General features: G+C 40.1%; 1 protein-coding gene across 5 annotated transcripts in view; it reads left to right on the forward strand.

The window, feature by feature from the left end:
* CPM (carboxypeptidase M) overlaps positions 1-21,194 on the forward strand; it is a 330,252-nt gene that overhangs the window by 145,661 nt on the left and 163,397 nt on the right. For 3 of the 5 annotated variants that reach the window (XM_069629712.1, XM_069629709.1, XM_069629711.1), the window contains one exon: positions 19,835-20,010. The exons of the other annotated variants lie outside the window; for them this stretch is intronic. In XM_069629712.1, the coding sequence (XP_069485813.1) occupies positions 19,835-20,010 (176 nt within the window). The remainder of the gene's footprint in view (positions 1-19,834; positions 20,011-21,194) is intronic. 5 annotated transcript variants of the gene reach the window in all.

The following is a 21,194-nucleotide window of genomic DNA, read 5'->3' on the forward strand; positions in this document are numbered from 1 at the left end:
TTTTTATTTTGTCTATATCTCACTTCTACAGGAAAACCTTGTAATGCCAGCGTCCATGAAGTGATTCTGGACTGCGCTAGATTACCTGACCTAATTCTTTTACTCTCTAAAAACTGCAAAGGTTGATGATTTGTCTCAATAATCCCCTTTACCCCCTTAACAATGGGGCGGAAATGTTGTAGTGCCCACATTGGTTAATAGGGCCTTTTCACATTCATTGAATTTTATTTAAACTTGGGAAAATGCCTTACTTGCATAGGCAATGGTTTTGTGATTCAAGTCATGTTTTTGTGATAACACTGCTGACATACAATGTTCAGAGAAACCTATTTCTATAAAGAAATCCCTGTCCTTTATGGGATATGCTAAACATGGTGCCTTTACAAGACATTCCTTCAATTTAGCCACTGCCTCAGACTGCTCTTTTTCCCATATCCAGGGTGTATTCAGTTTAAGCAGTTTAGTCAATGGTTGAGTGATTTCAGCATAATTTTCAATGAACTTTCTGTTATAGCCTGTCATCCCTAATAAACTTTTTACCCCTTTCACATTTTTAGGGTCCTTTAGTTTTTGTATGGCCTCTATTTTCTTCTTTTGCGGATTTAGCCCATGTTCAGTCACTTCATGGCCTAGAAAGTTCACTTTTTTCTTGCACCATTGTGCTTTTTGTAAAGATACTTTCTGCAATTGTCCAAGCACATGTCTTATTTCATCAAAATGGCTTTTCAGGCTTTCATTTTTTATCAGGACATCATCCACATAAACTATGGTTCCGCTGCATCTGGCATGGCCTTTCTCAAAAATATGCCAAATTCACTCCCACTATTGATGTACCCGAACGGAGTTCTAAGCCAGGCGTATTGAGTCTTATCAAACAAAAAGGAAAACAAATTCTGTATCTCCTCTGCCAATGGCACACACCAATATCCAGAGGTGAGATCTAATGTGGAAAATACTTTTGAACCATGTACCTGAGCTAGGCCCTGATCAATGAATGGCAGTGGCCATCTGGATACTGGTACTCTTTTATTTAACTCCCTCAAGTCTGCACATAGCCGCCATTGACCATTTGGCTTTAACACACCTAAAATAGGTGTATTGGATGTGCTATGAATGGGCCTGATGATTCCCTGAGCTTCCAAATTTTTAGAATCTCTGCTAATGATTCTAAACATGCCAGCGGTAGTCTATACTGGCGTACAAATACTGGACTTCTGCTACACCCTTCTGGTAGTGTGGCCACATGTAAATCAGTTAAACCACAATCATAAGCATCTCTTGCAAATACATCCTTAAACTCCATAAATATCTCCCTCAGATTGTTTTTATCCTCATCGCTGTCACATGCATCCGCTGATAAAATCTGCTCTTCTACCATTTTGGAAAATTCTGGAAAATCTTCTGGTAAGGGAATCTCGGCGCTTTCCTTTAACTGTGTGGCTGTGTCTTTTTGTAAAGCTGCCACTTTTAAATATTTTGGCATATCAGCTTCCACTTCAATGGGCTGATCATCTGTTTCATTTTCATTTAAATTAAATGTTATGCAATCTTCTTGATGGCAGCACACTGTCTCCTTTGGATCATAAGGGTACACAGAATGAATTTTAAATATTCCTTTGGGCTGAGAATTCAGGTATTCTGGTAACTCACCCTTGGCATCTACATACTTTTCAGGTATATTTCCAATCACCATGTTATTTAGATCTGCAGTATAATGTGATTTTTGTATAGCCATCCCCAATGGAGAGTTTTCCTCTAAAAGAATATCTTGACAACCTTTATTATTCAACATCATTTTTACAGACCCTTCACCAATATCTACCAATGGAATGCATTCATAATCCAGGCCTTGCTGTATTATGGATTCATTCAGGCACATAAATGCATCAGAATCTTTCATCTGCTGTCCATTTTTGCACCTCAGTGTTATTGCAACCTGTTTGGTGAATGCAGGGATAATAGTATCCTTCCTCATCTGTAATTCAACTGCATATAGGACCAGCTGCGCGCAATGAAAAGCTCTTCTTTTGTCTTCAAATTCAGGTGCAGGCCCACCCAGGCGCGACCATATTTTTTGATTAAGGAAGACTAACACCATACACATTCTGTGCATGATGTCATTGCCCATGTAAAAGTCATTTTGTGCTCCACTCACTATCCACACATTATGGTGAATTGTTTTTTGTGCGATGTTAATTTTCAGCATGCATCTGCCTGCAATTCGGTTTTCAAAGTCTGGACTGTCCAAACCAGAGACATATTGGTATTTAATTCTAAATTTCGGGATCTCCTCCCTCTCCATTATTTTTTTCAATAATTTCTCATTAATGAAACTCCTTTCCTGTTCAAGCGCTAAAGTGGCTTTTATTGTTTTAAAACAGTCATTTATACCAACATGAACCGATGGTTGCTCATCTTCCATGTGTATTTCAGCAAGACTGGTAATGTGTTTTTCTGAATCTGCTTTAGGAGTAATATTTTGTTTGCATATCTTTTCTTTTAAATAAAAACGTAATGTGTGCTCGTCTATGGCGGTCTGCCAATTTTTCCTTGGGTCCAAGTATATTTGTACAGGTAGTTTTTCATTGTCGCTCTGCATTTTGTCTTGACACATTAATATAACAGTGACACTAGGTATGCAACTATTCTGGAGATATATCTCCACAGCCTCATTTGTTTTGGCAACGGTGTGACATTCATTTATGTTGCTGTTTTGTGATTTTAGTTTCTTAGGTCTCAATGCTTTTTTGGTTAAGGACCACAGCACTCCATTCACCCCATCTATGAGAGGAGACAATCTTTTCAGGCAATCTGTCCCCATCAGAAATGGAATTTCACAAATAGATGTGATCAATACCTCTTGTTTCATTCTGTGCTTTCCTATTTTTATGTCAACCTCTGTTACACCTATGATGGGCACCTCCTCCCCATTAAAGTTATTCACTGGACCTTGATTTTCCTTCACTGTGATCTGATTCTGTGGGGATCGCCCTTCATTGATACTCTTTACCAGCTCCTTGGACATAATTGTGGCCTGTGCGCCAGTGTCAATCATTGCAAATGTTTGGCATTTTTCTTCTACAGTGATGGGAGCATAATACCTGTCCTCAACTTCCTCTAGTACACATAAGAAGTGTGAATTCTTACTGATTTCAGGACTCACCTTTCTCAGGCCTTTTTCACTTTTGGCTAAGCACATTGGTAAATGGAAAGACATTTTTCCCTCCTTTTTACCCATTTCTGCACGAGAGACTTTATTCATTTCTCCATGTTCAGAGGTTTTTTGGAGTGTGGCCACCTTTCGCCCATCCATCTGGGTATCATCAGGGACCACATTACAACCTTCCAACTGAACATGTGGAACAACATCATTTAGTAATTTTTCATTGTTTAATTCTGTGCATTTGTGATCATTTAGTGTGGTACCAGCCCTTTCAGCCTCTTCAAAAACATGTGGCTCAAAGAATTCTTCAGGTGATTGATTTGTACCCTCCTTTTTTCAGTATTTCCTTTTTCTGTCTGTTTGTTCTCCGTTTTGACTGTCCAGAGAAGGAGCTATAGCATCCCCACTTACTCCCTGTTCACTGGTATTCCCCATGCATGAGTCATTTTTCTTAAATCTGTCCCTTTGTTCTTATGGAATTTCAGGTGTTTCTTTTTCATTTGCACAAACCTTCAATGTTTGATTTAGCTCTAGGTTAAACCGTACCTCTTTTTTAGAATTATTTGCACTTTCTGTTACATGTTCATTCATTGGTGCGTTCACTTTTACATCATTAGGCATCTCAGAGTCATTATGCAAAATTACATTAGGGCAATCTGTCTTTTCGGCACCGCAGATATCATAAATACTTAGTCACTTTTCAGACGCCCCCGGTCATTGCTATGGCCATCAGCCCCCTCTTTGGATGGTTGTTTTTGCGCTGTATAGAGCTTCCCTATTTGCTCAGCTAACATTTTCACTTGGGCCTCGAGGCACTGGAACCTTTCCATCTCTCTAGAATCCTCTTTCTGTGGCCTAGGTCCATATTGGCTGTTTTCCGCCTGATTGGATCTATTCTGATACCTCTCAGGTGAGTGATTTCTATTGGGATGGTTCCTGAACTCTTGATTCATTTGTGGAGGGGAGCGGGGTGCACCCATCCTTTGGTTGTAGTCCCCTGGTGGGCAATCATTGTACTGACGTGGAGTGTAATTCATGTTCTGTCTCATCTCCTGTCTCTCATGTTGTGGGTACTGACCCCTATGTTGATTCCCATTATCAGCAAATCGATCCACATATCGGGGTCTATCCTGATTACCATATATCATGGTGTTGGGATCAAATTTGCTCTGTGTCCCCAATGTCTGGTAGGGACCATCATTTCTTTGATCTTGATTTTGTCTCTGATTATAGTTCATACCTGACATATCAGGCCGATAGCCTGCCCGTTGCCTATCTCCTAAATACCTAGGACTGATGTAGTTCTCCCTATTACTAGGATAATGTGATTGAAACATTGGTGCAGAGTGTGATGACCTTTGTTAATTAACCCTTTGTTCAGGTGTCACATTATTTTTACCTGGACTTTGAGCAGACTCAAGGGACATTTTGGCTGACCTGATTTCCATCACTGTGGCTGAGGGTTCTTTAGATTTAGGTCTAATATCTTTCGTTTTATCACTTTCTATACCCTGACAATAGAGTACCTCATATAGTTTTGTGCTTTGATGTACAATCCATTCAAGGGACTTGTCACGGTCAAATTCACGGACCAATTGTGATATGATGTCTTTCTGTAGCCCCATAGAAGTAAGCAGTTTTAAACTCATTGGAATTGGGGTCAAAAGATACATCAAAGCAAGAAAATGCCCTTTTTAGGTCCTGTAAATATTGGCGAGGGGATGTGTTAGGCCCAGCAGTGATTGTGTAAGCGACTTTCTTTGCCTCCTGCAATGACTGAAAAGGAGAAAAATGACGCCTAATTTCTTTTTCAAACTCCACCCATGTCATATTCTGCTGTTCATTTAATCCCCTTATGATACTGGCCGTCGGGGCATCTAAAGTTAAATGAAAATATTGTCTGTACTGTTCCTTAGGTATCTGGAGTGCTTTAGAAATGTCATGAACCGCTTCTAAGTGATCCTCAATGCAGCATTCCCCTCCTTTTTTAAATGGTTTGATCAGAGCTTTAATGGATTTCATTATCTTTATGGGGCTACTTGTTGCAATACATGGAATTGCACCACTTTGTGATTCAATCCGGGTTTCAGGTGTATGGGATTGGTGGCTGCACCCAATGGGATTATCAAATCCCCCAAGGGCGCTGCAACCAAGTTCAGTCACCGGCCCAGTCACTGGAGCCACTAGCTCTTTGGGCAGAACTAGAATTCACCTCCACTCCATTGAATGTAGTACCCTGCCGCCTCTCCTGGCACCTGGGAATGCACATTTGCTGTTCTAAGTCTTTGCACTTTTTAAGGAGCCTGGGTGCTTCATTTTGCAGATAGTTGTTTTCATCACTCATTTTATTTATTACCTCCTGCATGTCACACATTTGCATTTGGCATTCATTGAATTATTTGTTTTTCTTATCTTTTTCTTGAATCATTTTAACCATTTCTTGCTCTGCACCTTGAAGATCAATTTCTTTTTCAAAATTTTCTTTTTGTAAAATCTGCATTTCTGAAACAATCTCATTTTTATCGTGTCTAATGTGATCCACTAAGGCTTTTAAGTGTACCAATTCTTGCTCACTGTCTTCAAACTGTTTCTTGCTTTTGGACAACTGAATATCAAAATCTCTGCATTTTAATTGCATGTCTTTCTGACATCCTTCTAATTCTGTTCTTAACATCTCCTCTTTTTTACTTGCCCCATCTCAGTCAGTCTTTAACCTGTTAATTAGCTGGGTATCATTTTCTTGCATTCGCAGGGACCTATTCAAAATAAACCATATTTTGGCACATAGCCGTATCAGACAATCTTTCTCTGCATGTTTATCAGCTGCATTTTATAATCTCTGAAGGCAGACCTGAATTATGCTGCCTGCTGCAAAAATACTGTCTAGTTTTTCTTTCTGCACTTCACCATGAATGCGTTCGTGCCATTCTGTGGCATTGTTCGATGACCACGTCCCAAGTGCAAATAACTTTGCCTCTAAATATTGCACTAGCTCTGGGAATGTGGCTTCCATTTGAGACATTCTGAAATTCGTTTTTAGTGGCACACTGCTATTATGAAATGGGTTCCCTTTAATGTACAGATGGCAGTGTGAGACACGCTTGCAAAGCCCAGTAGGTGCTCTATGATCACTTTCCCGGCCTGCAACGCACCATAAATATGTTGGGTATTTTGTGTAGATTTGGGGCCTGGCGGTATTTTCTTACCGCCGAAAAAAATAATTTAGCAACAATCACTCCTTGTATTCAGATTGGGTTATGTATAATAATAATACAGTGGATATGCATTATTTCAGTACACAGATATATTTAGATGGTATACATTTGTTGGTATGCGTGGTTGGTGGTATTTTTGGTGAGCATAATTCCTTTGTTTTATTTGTGGCCACAATATCCAGAACCCCTTATTTTTGTTTAGATTGTTCGTGTGATCACTAGAGAGACCTCAGGCCTACATTTCAGAAATACCACATTTTCATTTTTAGTGTGCCACCATGGGCAATTCTCACTGAATTATTTACAACAGCGAGCTAACATGTGGTACACTCACTATTTTATATACAACAGTGAACTGTGTCCCGGGTCTCTATTTCTGCGGACTCATTTACCTTCAGCAGGCTATTTGACACACACAGTTATTCATAATTGCTCATACTGAATGAAATCGTGCACACAGCTGCAGCCAAGTCTTATTTTTAGCTACCTTAAAAATGACAATTGCACTGTCTAAACATCTCCCCACATCATCAGCACTGTAATGGTAAATGCACAAAGGAAAGAGAAAATAAAACACACTACCCGTCTGCTTTCAGATATTTTTGTGTATTATAAAAGTTGCATTTAAACACGATCTTACTCTTTTTACAGAAATAAATGAAATAGCACAGTCAACATTATCTGTAACAAAATGAGAAGAGGGCGAAGAGAGCAGTCGCAACATTAAACCTGTTGATAAGACACTGGAATTCTTTCTTCTACACTGACTGAATAGTTTCGCATTCACGCACACTGCCCCCGTACTTTGCAATGTATAATTACCTAATCTGTTCAGCATGTGAAATTCTTCGGCTGGTCGCCTTCTGGATGTGGCAATTCCCTCTTCAAGTACCCCCAGTGAGAACAGGCATCAGCCGTTACTCAAACCGGGGATTATTGTCTGGGATCCCCAGTCTCTGCAGAAGTGCAGCTGGGATCTGCTTTTTCAATCAGGAACTCCACAGCTACAGGTCAGGTCTTTCTCCCAGCTGTGTGAAATGTATTCTCTCTCTCTCTCTCTCTCTCTCTCCTTCCCCCAGATTCTACAAGAAAACTTGGTTACAGCCTCTAATATGATGCTTGTCCAATAAGAATCCCTCATGTTCTATCCTCCTCCTGCACACAATAGAAATAATTTACAGTAAGCAACTGTAACAAAACTGATTTCCTGCTATTCGAGTCTTTGCTTCCTGCAAATACTGAGGACAGAGCAGCACAGAGCAGCAAAAAGAAAAAAAAATCTGGATGCGCGTTTAAAATGACTTTCAGAGCCTGTCTTTTCCATCCATTTTGCACTGGAGAATACATTAATGAGTTAGCATGTTAGTTTTTTGTTAATGAGGTTAGTTCATTAATCCTCAAATGTGTCTCCTGCAACAGAGGAATTTCAGGTAAAAATATATGCTTTTAACTATGAAAAAAAAGATTATTTGCATTTTATATGTAGAAATCGTTTTTGACTGCATAGCCTGTTTTCATTTACATGTCCATAGGTTGCACTGGCAACACATAGCTTGAAACAATTGCATCATAGCAATGCACCAAACCCATGCAGTGGTGCTGTATAAAAAAAAACATGCTATACATTGATCCTGTGCAGTGGTGCTGTGCTCTGTGTTCGAAAAACCTGCTAATTGATCTTACAGCCATTACTAATTGTTATTCCCAGATACTTGTATTCAGTAACAATTCCTATGTTTACGCTTTGTATTTGCCACTCTTTAAATTTAGAGGCGTTCTTCTTCTTAGGAGCAAGTATCATGATTTTACATTTATCTTGGTTAATTTTCAACAGATTTGTATTGGCATAGTTACTCAAGCAAGCCCCCTGGTGTCTTGGCTAGCAACACTAGGTCGTTGGCATAGAACAACCAGGGGACTGCATGACCTCCTAGGCGGGGAGCATCAGATCTGATGTTCATAAACTCTTGCTTCACTGCCGACATGAAAAAATTGAACAAGGTACTCGCAAGTATGCACCCTTGTTTTAACCCACGGAAAGTTTTGATTGGGTCTGACAGAGTACCGTCTAGGGCCAATCGATTTGAACCGTGGTTTGAGAGTGTAATTCATTCACCCAAAATATGAGATAATCAGGACACGTCGCATCCTTTAGCTTTTTAATTAAAAGTTTCCTGCACACTGAATCGAAAGCGGCCTGAAAGTCAATAAAGGCCTTATAAACTACCTGGCCCTTCTGTTGTTCTTGGTTCTTTATGACTTCCAATATGTGAAGATTAACTGCTGTCCCCATCCCTGGCATGAAGCCAGTTTGATTTGGGTCTCTGATTCCTGCTCCATCCAACCATTTGTTGATATCTCTTAATAAAAGTCGTGCAAAGATTTTACTCAGCATATCCAACAGAGATATAGGTCTATAATTCCTAGGGTTTTGATTATCCCCCTTTTTGTGAATGGGTATGGTGATGGATTTCCTCCAGGATCCGGGGATACACCGAGTTAATAAAATTTGATTGAAAATGGTGACTAGAATTTGTGCCCATGCAGTGGGATTTTTTTTAATCATAACATTGGAAAGCCCATTGGGACCCGGAGCACGAGATGTAGACAGCTTTGAGATAAATAGTAGAATGTCATCAATGTCAAAAACAAGATTTCCTATTTTACTCCACTCCAGTGTCCTGTCGCCTACTAGTTATTGTATTAGCATACAAGGCTTTATAAAAAGCAGCCCACACTTCTTGGGGAAATCGGATTCATTTTATTCACAATTTGAATTTTACTTTGAGTATATTTTAAGTGCGAGCATATTTTTGCCGCATTCTTCTCTTGTAAACACCTCTGCATGGCCTCTGCGTCACGTTGATACATTAGGGCCTTTCTTGCTTTTATCCAATTTTTATGTTTATATTTTAGAGCATTCAATTGGCGCAGGCAATCGGGAGAATTTCGCTTTATGATTTTTCTTCTATCAGCTCTATATGGATGTTTTATAGAGGGCCACCTCATGATCAAATGTATGCAAAGTTCTATGATCTGTTTTATTATAGTTGTTTTTCTTCGTCATAAAGATTTGCATTTCTTCGACATAAGAAGGGAAGGTATTGGAGCCATAGTGTACATCTCCATTCATTGATCGATTCAAATTTTCACTTACGGTTTGTAGAGATAAAGGAGTCCAATTGAACCTATTTTGCGCAGAGTTCGTCGTTAAATTACGAGCTAGGGATGAATCATATGTTTTGGTTTCTGTAAACCGTAAACCACGACCATTTTGTAGATTGATTGTCATGGTCACTAATTTCCTGAGATATAATTTGAAATTCAGATATGTGATTGAACAGATCTCTGTCAACAAAAGTATAGTCAATTGTTGCGGTTTGTATGCCTCTATGCCATGTACTCTGAGGTGGCATATCACCTTTTTTTGCTCATTTAACTTTAGGAACTGTCGTTCGGCCATAAAGGCATTCCATCTTTTCGCTTTCGGAGTCAGAGGTTTCCCCACTTGGGGTATATATGTTAAATTCAAGTCTCCCGTAATTATTACATGACCACAGATTGGGTCCAGTATTGTTAGTTTTAGTACTTCATCCATGGTATCAAAAAAGTCAGAATAATTTATTGCAGCATGGTTCCAGTAAATGTTTATCAAACCAACATTTGTTGTCTTTAATTTTATCTTTGCCAGTTGCAGGAAACTATTCGGGGGAAAACCATGGCTCAATTTGCATATTGGGAGATGATTTTATAGCTACCATTAAACCTGCCATGGGTCTACCTCTGACTGGCATAATAGCTGGAATCAACAGTACAACATGTTTATCCCAAACAGGGGTGATGGAAAGCCATATTTCCTGAAATGCCAAAATATCATAACTCATCAGTAAGCTATCTTTAGATTTAGTAAAATGCTTAAAGCCTCTTGTGTTCCAGGAGGCTAGAGAGAGAGTTTGCTGATTTTGGACTAGTTAGTTGTTATTCACTCTCATTTCTCTAGTATCCAACATTTGTCCGTCCATTCTTGCCAAATCTGTCTGTGGGTTACGATTTTGACCCTTCAGATACACATTTGGTCTAGAAGCATACTGGTTTCTCAGGTTAGGAAGCTGTCGTTGATCAAAAAGAGCTGGATTTAATAAAAGAAAACCCAGCTCATAAAGGTCATCTCTCGCCTCCCACACCGCATTTTTAACAAAGCTTGATTTCATCCATAATTTTGTCATAGACGGATCATTTCTATGAGGAAATTCTATCTGATCTATGTCACCCGAGCATATCCCTTCGAGAGCTAGAACCTCTGCAAATATATTCATCACGGATTGTCTATTCAGATCAAAACTGTGAAAGGGATGAGGGCGACACTGCATCATCAAACAGTTTGTATTCGAATCTCTCAATGGAGTACAAGACCCTGCTTTGGTTACATAGCTTGCTTTGGAATGTGACAGAAAATTAGATTGCCTTGTGGTGTTAATCAATGGTGTCTGTACTCTACCACTCATAGCATTTACTGTAGGATTCTCTTGCGTGTTCGCCTGGGCAATAATTCTTTTTAAAGATTGCTCTAATTCACTTTTCCATTCGCTCATTGAGATTAGTTTTTCCTGGCTCAGTTTTGCTGTGTCGTAACATTCACCCCCCTCACCAGTTTGTTCTGATTTCTCTGCCATTGGCAATCTCTCAGTATGATTTAAGTCACCATTTAGCTGACGCGACAATGTGCTTACTGTGACATTTGATTCACTGTTAACATCCATTCTATCTTGCTCCCTTTCGATATTACCATTTAGAACTTCCTTTTGCTGTTCTGCCAAACGGATTAAATTGTCTAAGGGCTCATATGCTACTGGCCTATTTTGTATCTGCCGACCTTGACTCGCTATTTGTAATATCACATTTTGATATTTATTAGCGATGGCCGTGCGAGCTATAGCAGTAGCTGTTTTGGGTAGCGTTAATGTACGGATAAACTGCCTTGTGCCTGTAATTTTAGAGTTTGCGACAGTTGGAACACTTTTTGATTTTGTTGTTGCTGTTTTTGTAATAGTATTCGTTTCTTTCTTTTTCGTATCAAAAATGTTATACGTTAGGGCATTACTATTCTCTGATACCCCGGGAGCAGTTTGAGCCACACTGTTTTTCATCTGTTTCAGAGGTTGCTTACTGGACATTTCCAAGTTCTTAGATTTGGCTTTCTTTTTTTTAGTGCATTATTGCCCTGATTTGCGCTCCTCGTTTTTATCTTGGGTGGTACTTATAGGAGTGCTTTCCACACACTTATCATTATGGAGATCAGTAGTAATCGGTGCCTTAACAAGCTCTACAAAACGTCCTCCTTTTTTATTTTTTGGCCCCCAGTTGTAATGCAGCCTGTTGATTTTGTGTACAATCGATTAGCAGTATCTCATCATCATGCGATTTTATTTCTTCAATTCTCTGTTCTGAATCTACAACTGGACGAATGTCATTGCTGGTTTGTTTCTCACAGCATACACAGTGTGATTCGTTAACTTTATTTCTTTGTAGCAATATAATTAATAAGGAATGTTGGTCATTTATTTTGGTGTCTAATGTGTCATATAGACGTGTAAGTGAAAACAAGGCTGCATTCATGGTTTGTAATGATGTTTCTAGACCTAGTAGGAAATTTCCTGGTATGGCTTGTGTTTTTTCGTTTGTAGCAGAGTGATTCCGCCGAGGGGTCGGTTGAGCAAAAGAGCAGGACATTACAGAAGATGCATTTGCCGTAGGGGAAAACATCATAGGTGATTGATATAAATCTTGTCTATCTTCGCTGTCATCTAGAACCTGCTTTGAACTACTGTTTTTTTTTGCCTTTGGTGAACTAGCCATGGTTCTATTGTGAGCGTTTACCATTCTCACCTCATCAGCAGTCTCCCTTTCACTAGTACTGGCAGGGGCATTCGGCCCAACGTCCTCGTTATTATGTTCGAGGGTAGTTTGTATGCTAGGGAAGATTTCTATCACTTCATTTATTAGTTCCACCGCCCCCAAGTCCTTGTTGGTCAATTACATTAAGGACTCCTGCAGCAATTAACAAATCATGGATGGAGGATTGTGTGCTCACGTTGTTCCCATGAGTATCCCTACATACTAGACCCTGATTATTTAAAGCACTAATAAGACTTGGGGTTTGAACACTTTCGTGACCTTTTCCGCCTTTACCCCCTGGGGCACAGAATTTTCTGATGTTGGCCATTGCTGAACAAGCTCTTATGCTAGAGGCTGATTTACTAACTCACATGAGATTGATTGTTCTTGAAGATGTTTTAGGCGTGGAAATGGCTTCCCCCGCACACACAGTGATGACTTCTTTTGACGGCATCCCGGTGCGCAGAGTCATTACCATTTTGCTTGAAGTAGACTAGGGCACCAATTTAGATTCTACAAGATGCTACAAGCAGAGGGTTTCTCTGTACAAGAAAATAAACTACACCTCTAACAATTGCAAAGAGGAAAAGTAAGTTCACTCCGTAGTCGCCTCCCTTTTAGGCACGGACAAAACTGTCTTATTCACTGCTCATTTAGTTACGGTATCAGGCAAAAGAAATGGCATGAAATAAATTATATTCAAATGTTCGTGCAAAAACTATTACTGTAATGATCGTTGTGCAAGGATGAAGCACCCACTATTAAACCAAAATGCTCAAGAGGTAATCAGCCAGACTCTGAGCTTCAAAAGTAAAAAAGGAACGTTATGTTTACCCACAGCCCTCAGACCCTCAGCCAGCAGACGGCCAACCGCACTTCACAAAAGCACTTCCTACAAATGCGCGCGGCTCATTGTTTTTTGAGGATTGTGGTAAAAGGGGCGGAGCTTAAGTTCGGGCATTCAGGCTCCTCCACAGCCGTCAGCACTTCACAAAAGCACTTCCTCCAATTCTGCTAACCAAAAATGTGCCATAGTTCGAGAGAGATAGAGAGACTCTCGTTTGGATGGGATAAGTTCAGAGCACCTAGAACAGTTAGGGTGCTTTGGATGTCCTTTGTCTTAGTGCCGTGAAGTGATTACAGCTCTTGGTTGGGAAATAATGACAGCTGTTACTGTCAGGATGTGAGCTGCTGAGCAATAATTAATTGTGCATGCTTGCATAGAGATTAGTGGTCAGGCACTTGCGCTCGCTTCAGAGATATGTGTAATTTCAGCCCACTCAATCAATTTGTGGATTTATGGATTGTAACATTTGTATTGACAGCACTTGAAAGTAGCAGGAATTCAACATGAAGCACTAGATATAACATGTGATACTATTGTTAGTAATAAGTGCATTACAGACTGAAAGACTCGGGTATTATATCCCTTGATTGTGATAGAGTAACTGCAAAGCTCAATGTCAGTGCACAATGATATGGTAATGGAAAGGATGGTTCAAGTGTTATATTGTTTTGCCTTTGTATCTATGTGTTTAGCTACTTGGATCAGATGGGGTGTAGCCAATGTCTAAATGGATTGTACATTTGGAGATCCAAATTCAAAATTCAATTTGATCAGTAACATCCGAAAAAACGGAGTGCCCGATTCATTGAATATTTGGCATGGTTCGAAGTGACTTTGCACTACCAACACACACCTTGGTTCATGGAACTGTGCAACGTGTATTTCTGTAGTGCAAAATCTGTTGAAAGTCATTTTGTACTGCAAAAATGACTATGCACTGACCTGGCACGCACCTTACACTGCAAACATACACTTTGCACAGTCAAGTGAATAAGGGCTTGCGTCAGCAGTGCAAAGTCACTTTTCAGCAGTGCAAAGACACTTTGAACTGTGCAAAACATTCCATGAATCGTGCCCTAAATGTGATTGTGCAGTAGCAATAAGCGATCCGAACATATTAGAATAGGCCCAGGTTGCGATTCCTGCATTTTCAGTCATTTCAGCCAAATCCGGGACAAGACCTCGTATTTTCCTTTTCTACTTTGCATTTTCGATGTGCATTGTCAGATCTATTGTGAATATAAGTTTTTACTCCGCTAAGGCTAGTGTGTTAACTTTTTAAAATGTTATTGTTCAAATTAATACATTTAGAATCCACAGAATACTGATTTATCTACACAACCTAGGCACATGGATTTTATATTGTCTGAAAGCATAGGTTTCCCTCCCATTTCACTTTGCAGATTGGATTTATCTAGTACCAGGCCTTCCCTTTATGTGCTATATCAATAATATATATTAATTTGCATAATTTTCTAAGGAATGGAAATGGCTCAACTAAACTAACTCTCTTTTTGAATGACTAGGCTTTTACAGGTCTTGCTTTATTAAGTCTCTGCCAGGGTATGGGGCACTGTGCATTGGTTCGGAGCCTCCGTTTTGAAAACACACGGTTCAATTTACTTGAGTTTTTTTGCAAGGCACTGTGCACACTGCACATAAAAATGCTATTGGTTCTAATTTAAATAAGACATCTCTTAGCTTTGAGTATGGTGGAAAAGCTAGGTATATTTAACATTCAATTGCTACAACATTCTAATTGGGATTATTCAATTGGCTATGGTTTTTTAAAATAAGTTTTAAAATTGTTTTCCATTTAAAATAATAACATACAGACATGCACATCTATGTATAACTGCACAGTACAATGATATTGTCTGTTTCCCCTGCCAACTCCCCCCACCCACCTACTTGCATCTACTGTCATAAACATTGTGCGACCATTCCATTACATCCTGTCTTCTGCCTTCCTACCCTACCTCCTCATCCCTTCCACCAACATCGTCATACCAAGCACCCATAATGTCCATTACCATCTGTCTCCAGGCCTCCAACCCCATATTACTCTGTTCCGGGTCATGACCAGCTGCTTCTTGCCAAGCCATAGTCTCTGCGTTCATCCATTTCTGGAGATCCGCCCACCACGCTCTTGCTGCTGGCCCTTTACGTGCTTTCCAGCCCATCGCTATCCTGCGCTTTGCTAATATGTATGCGAGTTCTTTAAGTTTGTTCACATGTCTAATTTTCTTGGGTCTAGCGAAGACGCCCAGCAGGCAGGCCTTTGGGGATCCAATATCCAGGGTGATGCCCGCACGAGACAACATTCAGACTATCTTGTCCCAGAATTGCCTGATCGTTGCACAGGCCCAAAACATATGCACCAGGTCTGCGTTAACTAATCCACGTTTTGGGCAGCCCTGTGCTGCCGTGTGGCTGAACTTCGCTATTCTTCCTGGGGTCAGGTCTGCCCTGTGCGTCGCATACAATTGAATCTGCTGTAGTCTGGCGTTCCTGGACACCTTCTTGTGGTAAGCCTGTGCTCTGTCCCACATATCGTCTGCATATTGTTCCTGGAGTTCTGCCTCCCAGCACTGTCTGACCCATTCTATCTCACAACCCCTCCTACCCATAAACAGCTCATATATTCTCGATACCTCATGCCCACCCTCTGAAATGTCATAAAGCATCTCTAGCTTTTCATCTCCTGGTAAAACTTCTTCTACCATCGGCCACACCCGTCTAATCTGGGTTAGTAGGCGGTTGAATGTGAGTTGCTGTCCTTGATGCAACCCTGTATTCACTGCCAGTGCGTTGAACTCTAGGGGCTTCCCCTTTTCCATCATATATCCCACTGTTGCCACTCCCTTGGGTTCCCAATACTTCCGCACATTCAACCTTATCAGCTTCTCCCCCTCATGCAGCGTGACCAGTGGAATCTGTGAAGAATATGGTTATCCTTTTTCCAACAGCCGGCAAACTTGCTGCCACAGCTGCTTCCATACCTTCAATAATAATTGCAGGCCAGATTCGCAGGGTGCCCTTGTCCATATCACCGCTTTAAGAAAGTACGGGGCTGCTGCCGCCTGCCACAACTGTGACTCCTGTGTCTGTTCATCCGACAGCCATTTGGTCACAAATTGTAGCTGGCTAGCAACGAAGTATACTTCAAAATCGGGCACTTTAATCCCTCTCTGCTCGTACGGGTTCTGGAGCTTCTGCAATGCCACCCTGCAACTCGAATTATGCCGTAGGAAGCTGCTACATTTTCTATGCAGCCTTCTAAAAAACAATTTCTGGATATCATAAGGGACATTGGCAAAGCAGTGCAGTAGCCTTGGTAGCTCCACCATCTTTAACAGGGCAGCTCTCCCCATCATCGACAATGGCAGCGGGGCCCAGAAAGCCATGGAATGCTCTATTCTATCCATCGCTCTCTGTGTATTCTGTGTGTGCTCAGTTTTCGGGTCATGGTAGATGTCCACCCCCAGATAACTGAACGTACCTATCGCCCATCTAATTGGCAGGGCACTTTTGGGTTGACCCAGATATCCTCCCAACGGTAACAGGCTCAACTTCTGGGCATTAATTGTGATACCTGACATGGCCGCATAGCGTTCTAGCACATCTAGGATATACTGCAGGTTGTCCTCTGGGTGCTGTAGGTACAGAAGCATGTCATCCGCGTACAGTGAAAGCAGATGCCTGCCCCCCGCTGTGGCGATACCCGCTTCTATATATTCTTCCCGGAGGTAGACCACCAACTGTTCTGAGACAATCGTGCCCGTCTTTCAATCGGCTTTGGTTAATTGCATTTTGCATTCAATGCACAGCTAAAATGTCAAACTCAATTTAAACTGCACACTCTGCACAGACAAATGCTATTTGAACTCTATTTTAATTCATTACAAGTGGCTTTGAATATATTGGGAAAGCAAGATACACTTCGCATTAAAATGCTAACAACATTTTTTTTTTGTGAGTCCTCCATCTGTACCCCTCCCAGTTCCACCCAATCCAGGGGCTTAGCAGAAAAACTATTCTAGAGGACATATATCTAATTGCATTTGGAGTTTTAATACTCACTTTTGGATCATACCTTTAATGCACAGTGCCAGCATGGACCCTCTAAGCCTCCAAGTAATTCTACCTGATTTGAAATCCACTTTTGGCGATTTCGACCCCTGGCCTTGAAAAATAATAGTTCCCTTTCAAATGCTTGGGTTATGAAATATTTTAAAAACCAAATGAGCTCTGTATTTTTCAATTTGTCTGCTTGAACTATCTGGGAGCTGTGCTCAAAAAGAAAAAATCATCGACATTCCATATTGTAAAGTTTTGTTTTATCCAGCTATAGTAAAAAAGAAAATAGAAAGACTGGTGTGATTATATGAGTTTGTTCTATCTCCATTTCCTATTCTTTACATATTTTACCATGCTTCTTCTTTCAGCCTTTCCAATTAATGTTGGGAGGGAAAGGCCTGTCTCAGGATATTTACATGTGCATAATATAACAACAAATATATGCATTTTAGCTGAGACACAGGCCTCTGTTTTAAATGCGTTGCAAGAATATTCAGTTTAAAATATAAATGGTTTTACTAAATGGTTTTACTACAAACAATCTCTTAGTTTTTGATTACTATCTCAGTCAACAAAAACAAAACACATCCTAAGTTGATTCAGCGTCTTTCAATACATACACTATACAATGAGTTGCCAGATAGGCCCCTCCGGTTTCTGCTTTATCCAACTCAGTGAAATCGTGTCTACTTCAGGTAAAGTCTTCTTCAGACTTCCACTTGGACAAAGCCCATGGTCTCTATTCTCTCAAGATATTATCCCAAACCACCACTCCAATATTCGGACAAGGGTTCCCCTCTGCAGACCTTTAGAAGCCCACAGCTCTGGCACTTCCTTTGGGTCCCTATTTATATAGGCATTCATTTTTCCCACCTTATGCCATACATCACAATTTCTAGTTGGTGGAACCTTCCCATTGGTTTGCCTAACAGGTTGACACTCAGAGAGAATACACCCCTTAATTTAATAGGTCCAAAATATTTTTGACATGTCACAGGGTGGTGGCCCTGGAAGATTCAAGCCCATGTTCATATTTTCTGTCAATAGTCCTGACAGGAAATGTTCCCATTGATGGGATAGGGTTTTCCAAACTCGGTTAATCACAATACATTCAAGGACATACAACATTTTGTGAGATATAAATTGACAAAGTTATATTTGTATAATTGATTAGTTATTGATAAAAAACAATGCACCGTCTTTAGTCTCCTTTTGAATGGAGGATTCTCATGATATCAGAACCCTTATGCTTTTTCAAAATGACCTCATTATAGTAAAGGTAAAGCCAAAATCATGTTTAATCACTAAACAATGTCACATAAAATGCCCACCTTCATTTCTGTCGAACTGTGCATGTGAATAACGCATGTCAGCATAGTGAATCATGTGAGCAGCTGACAGGGGTCTCTTTGCTTGAGTTCCATTTGCTAAGGCACAGATGGTAGATTTATGACTGATCTAATGTCAAAGTTGACATTTTAAGTGGATCTGGTTCCTTTGACTCTCAAGCAAGGTCTATCCACCAGGTGAGCACCTCCCAGATTTTATCAGGTACGAGGACCACTGGCTTTTTATTTAGGCCTATTTTCTGTATTTTTATAAACCATGAGCATGTGATTCAATTGCTATGGTCTGATCCAATGATTTTCTTTTGTGATGAATAAGGAGGTCTATTTTAACTGTATGGCTTAACTTGTGATCATCCTGGATCTCTTTATTTTGGGTTTTCGAAATCCAAAATTGTATGAAGTTACCTCCTGTGATGGGTTTCACTAGAAGAACAGACAAGAACAAATGTATACAAAGTCAGTCTTAGAAATAAGCTATCTACAATTTAGAGATTCAAAACAGTATAATTCATCCACTATTTCTAACAGTTCAACATGTAATTATTGACTTTTTATGTATTCAAAGTATGCTTTCCTTGATTCACGGTTGCAGAACAGTTATTTGTTTACCAAAAGAATTCTGTAAAATGGAAATTTATTTTGTAGATCTCTTGCTGCTCAGAAACAAAGAAATTATATTTATATTTAACATTGTGGCCCATACAGTCTACGTGAGATGCACATTAGAAAGCTGAAATCAATGTCATTTTTCAAATATTTATCTTTGCAACAAGACGTCTAGGGTTTGAGTGAAAGGTCTTTTTCTTCATGTTTAAATATAAGGCTGCGCTCCACTTGAAACCAAATGGCAGCATTTTACAGGTATTGCGCAACAGAATGCCAGTCTTCTGGCATTCTTGCATTTTGGCATGTGCAGTTTCAGAAATAATTACCAGTAAAAGTATATGGTGTGCTTCACACTATTTGCTGGTAACGGTATTATATATTGTCTACAGGAAATGTGTGTCTGCATTTCAGAGGCACCCCATTTCCTGTTGGCAATTAGGAGTTTAGCAAAACGCACAGTATTCTTTACATTAAAAGACAGGCACTTCTCAGCACCACCTGCTCTCATTCAATTGGTCTCTATTTCACAGCATCTGTGGTCAAATCTGTGTAGATTTCAGGGATCAGGGCTTGTGAGGGAGGGACATCCCCAATTAAGGTGTATTATCAGATGCAATAACCTGCTTGTCTTGAGGTCTTCTTGCTTTGTGCTACTATAACCATACTGTCAATATTTCAGGTCGTTGGACGGGAGATGCTTCTCTATTTAATAGATTACTTGGTTCAGAACTATGGGACGGATCCAGTGGTCACTGGAATGATCAACAATACAAGGATCCACATCCTTCCATCATTGAACCCAGATGGGTTTGAAAACAGTGCATATCTAGCTGATTGTCCATTCCAAAGTGGGAGGTAAGAGGGTCACCCCCGGCACCATCTTAACATCTGCATTGCCTTACAGCCTACAAATGTTATTGGGGTGCAGCTATTTACACTTGCTCCCTTCAATCGTTGTTCTCATGGTTGAGTAAATTAAATTTGACTAAAAAGAACGAACTGTCTATTGCGTAAACCCATATCCTTTTTTCACATATGGAGCATGTGGCTCGGCAAATCGGTCACAAAGAGATGGGAATATCATGTCAGTGGTTGTGGAGCAATCCAATGTATTCAGACTGTAGTGCCACCAGGGACAGATTCATGACAGCCCTATCCTGTGGTGGCAGAAGAAACATTTCAAACATGCACGAACCCGGAGTAAGTCATTGCACAAAAACATACACTTTCATTTTAACCACATTTAACTTCTAGTTCAGTGGAACATAAAATAGAAATTTGGCTGTACATTTGAACATTTACAAGTTTAAAAGAATCTAGTTTGAATAATGTACATGTACACTAAATATAAGTTTGATAATTAGCACAGTTTGGAATTTGAAATTTTTTTTAAATATAAGACCAATAATTTCCTTTCAGATATGTGGGATATGTTTTGTATATTTAGTATCTTGCTTCCTGTATTGGGGGCAGGAATTTAAGAGTAGGAGAAATTAATGCGTAGAGTGGCGATACGCTGTAAGAATTTGCAGCATTTTGGGCAAATGGTCCTCAGAAGTATGCCCCATCCCAAACCTTTATTGAACATAAATAAAAATCATTATTCATCAATGTCGGAGTTCTTAGGTGGTAATAAGGACCAACACTCTTATTTGGAAGTAAAACTAACTTTTATTCAACAAAACAGAGGAAATGTAACTGTAGAAATAAGAGTGAAACTTCTTGGGGAATCTGGCATTGTTCCTCACACTGGTAGATGGCCTCTTTGGTGAGCTGGGACTTAATCGGGACTGTTCTTGGCCCTAGACAGTCACTTTTCCCAAGGTATAGGGTTGGCTCTCCCTGGGAATCCTTGCACAATATGCATGGTTTTGACACTTTTCCCTTCCTTGCTCTCCTCTATTAATCTTAATAGCAAAGAGCCTGCAATTCCTTCTGTGGCAGGCAGATGTCCTCGCTCTTGGGTTGACCTTCACCTTTTCACCAAGAGAGGTCCTCGTGCTGCATTGGCGATATGTTGTGGAAAGAAAACAGCTGAT

Source organism: Ambystoma mexicanum, chromosome 12 (genome assembly GCF_040938575.1).
Source record: "Ambystoma mexicanum isolate Mex_15411 chromosome 12, UKY_AmexF1_1, whole genome shotgun sequence".
Lineage (NCBI taxonomy): Eukaryota > Metazoa > Chordata > Amphibia > Caudata > Ambystomatidae > Ambystoma > Ambystoma mexicanum.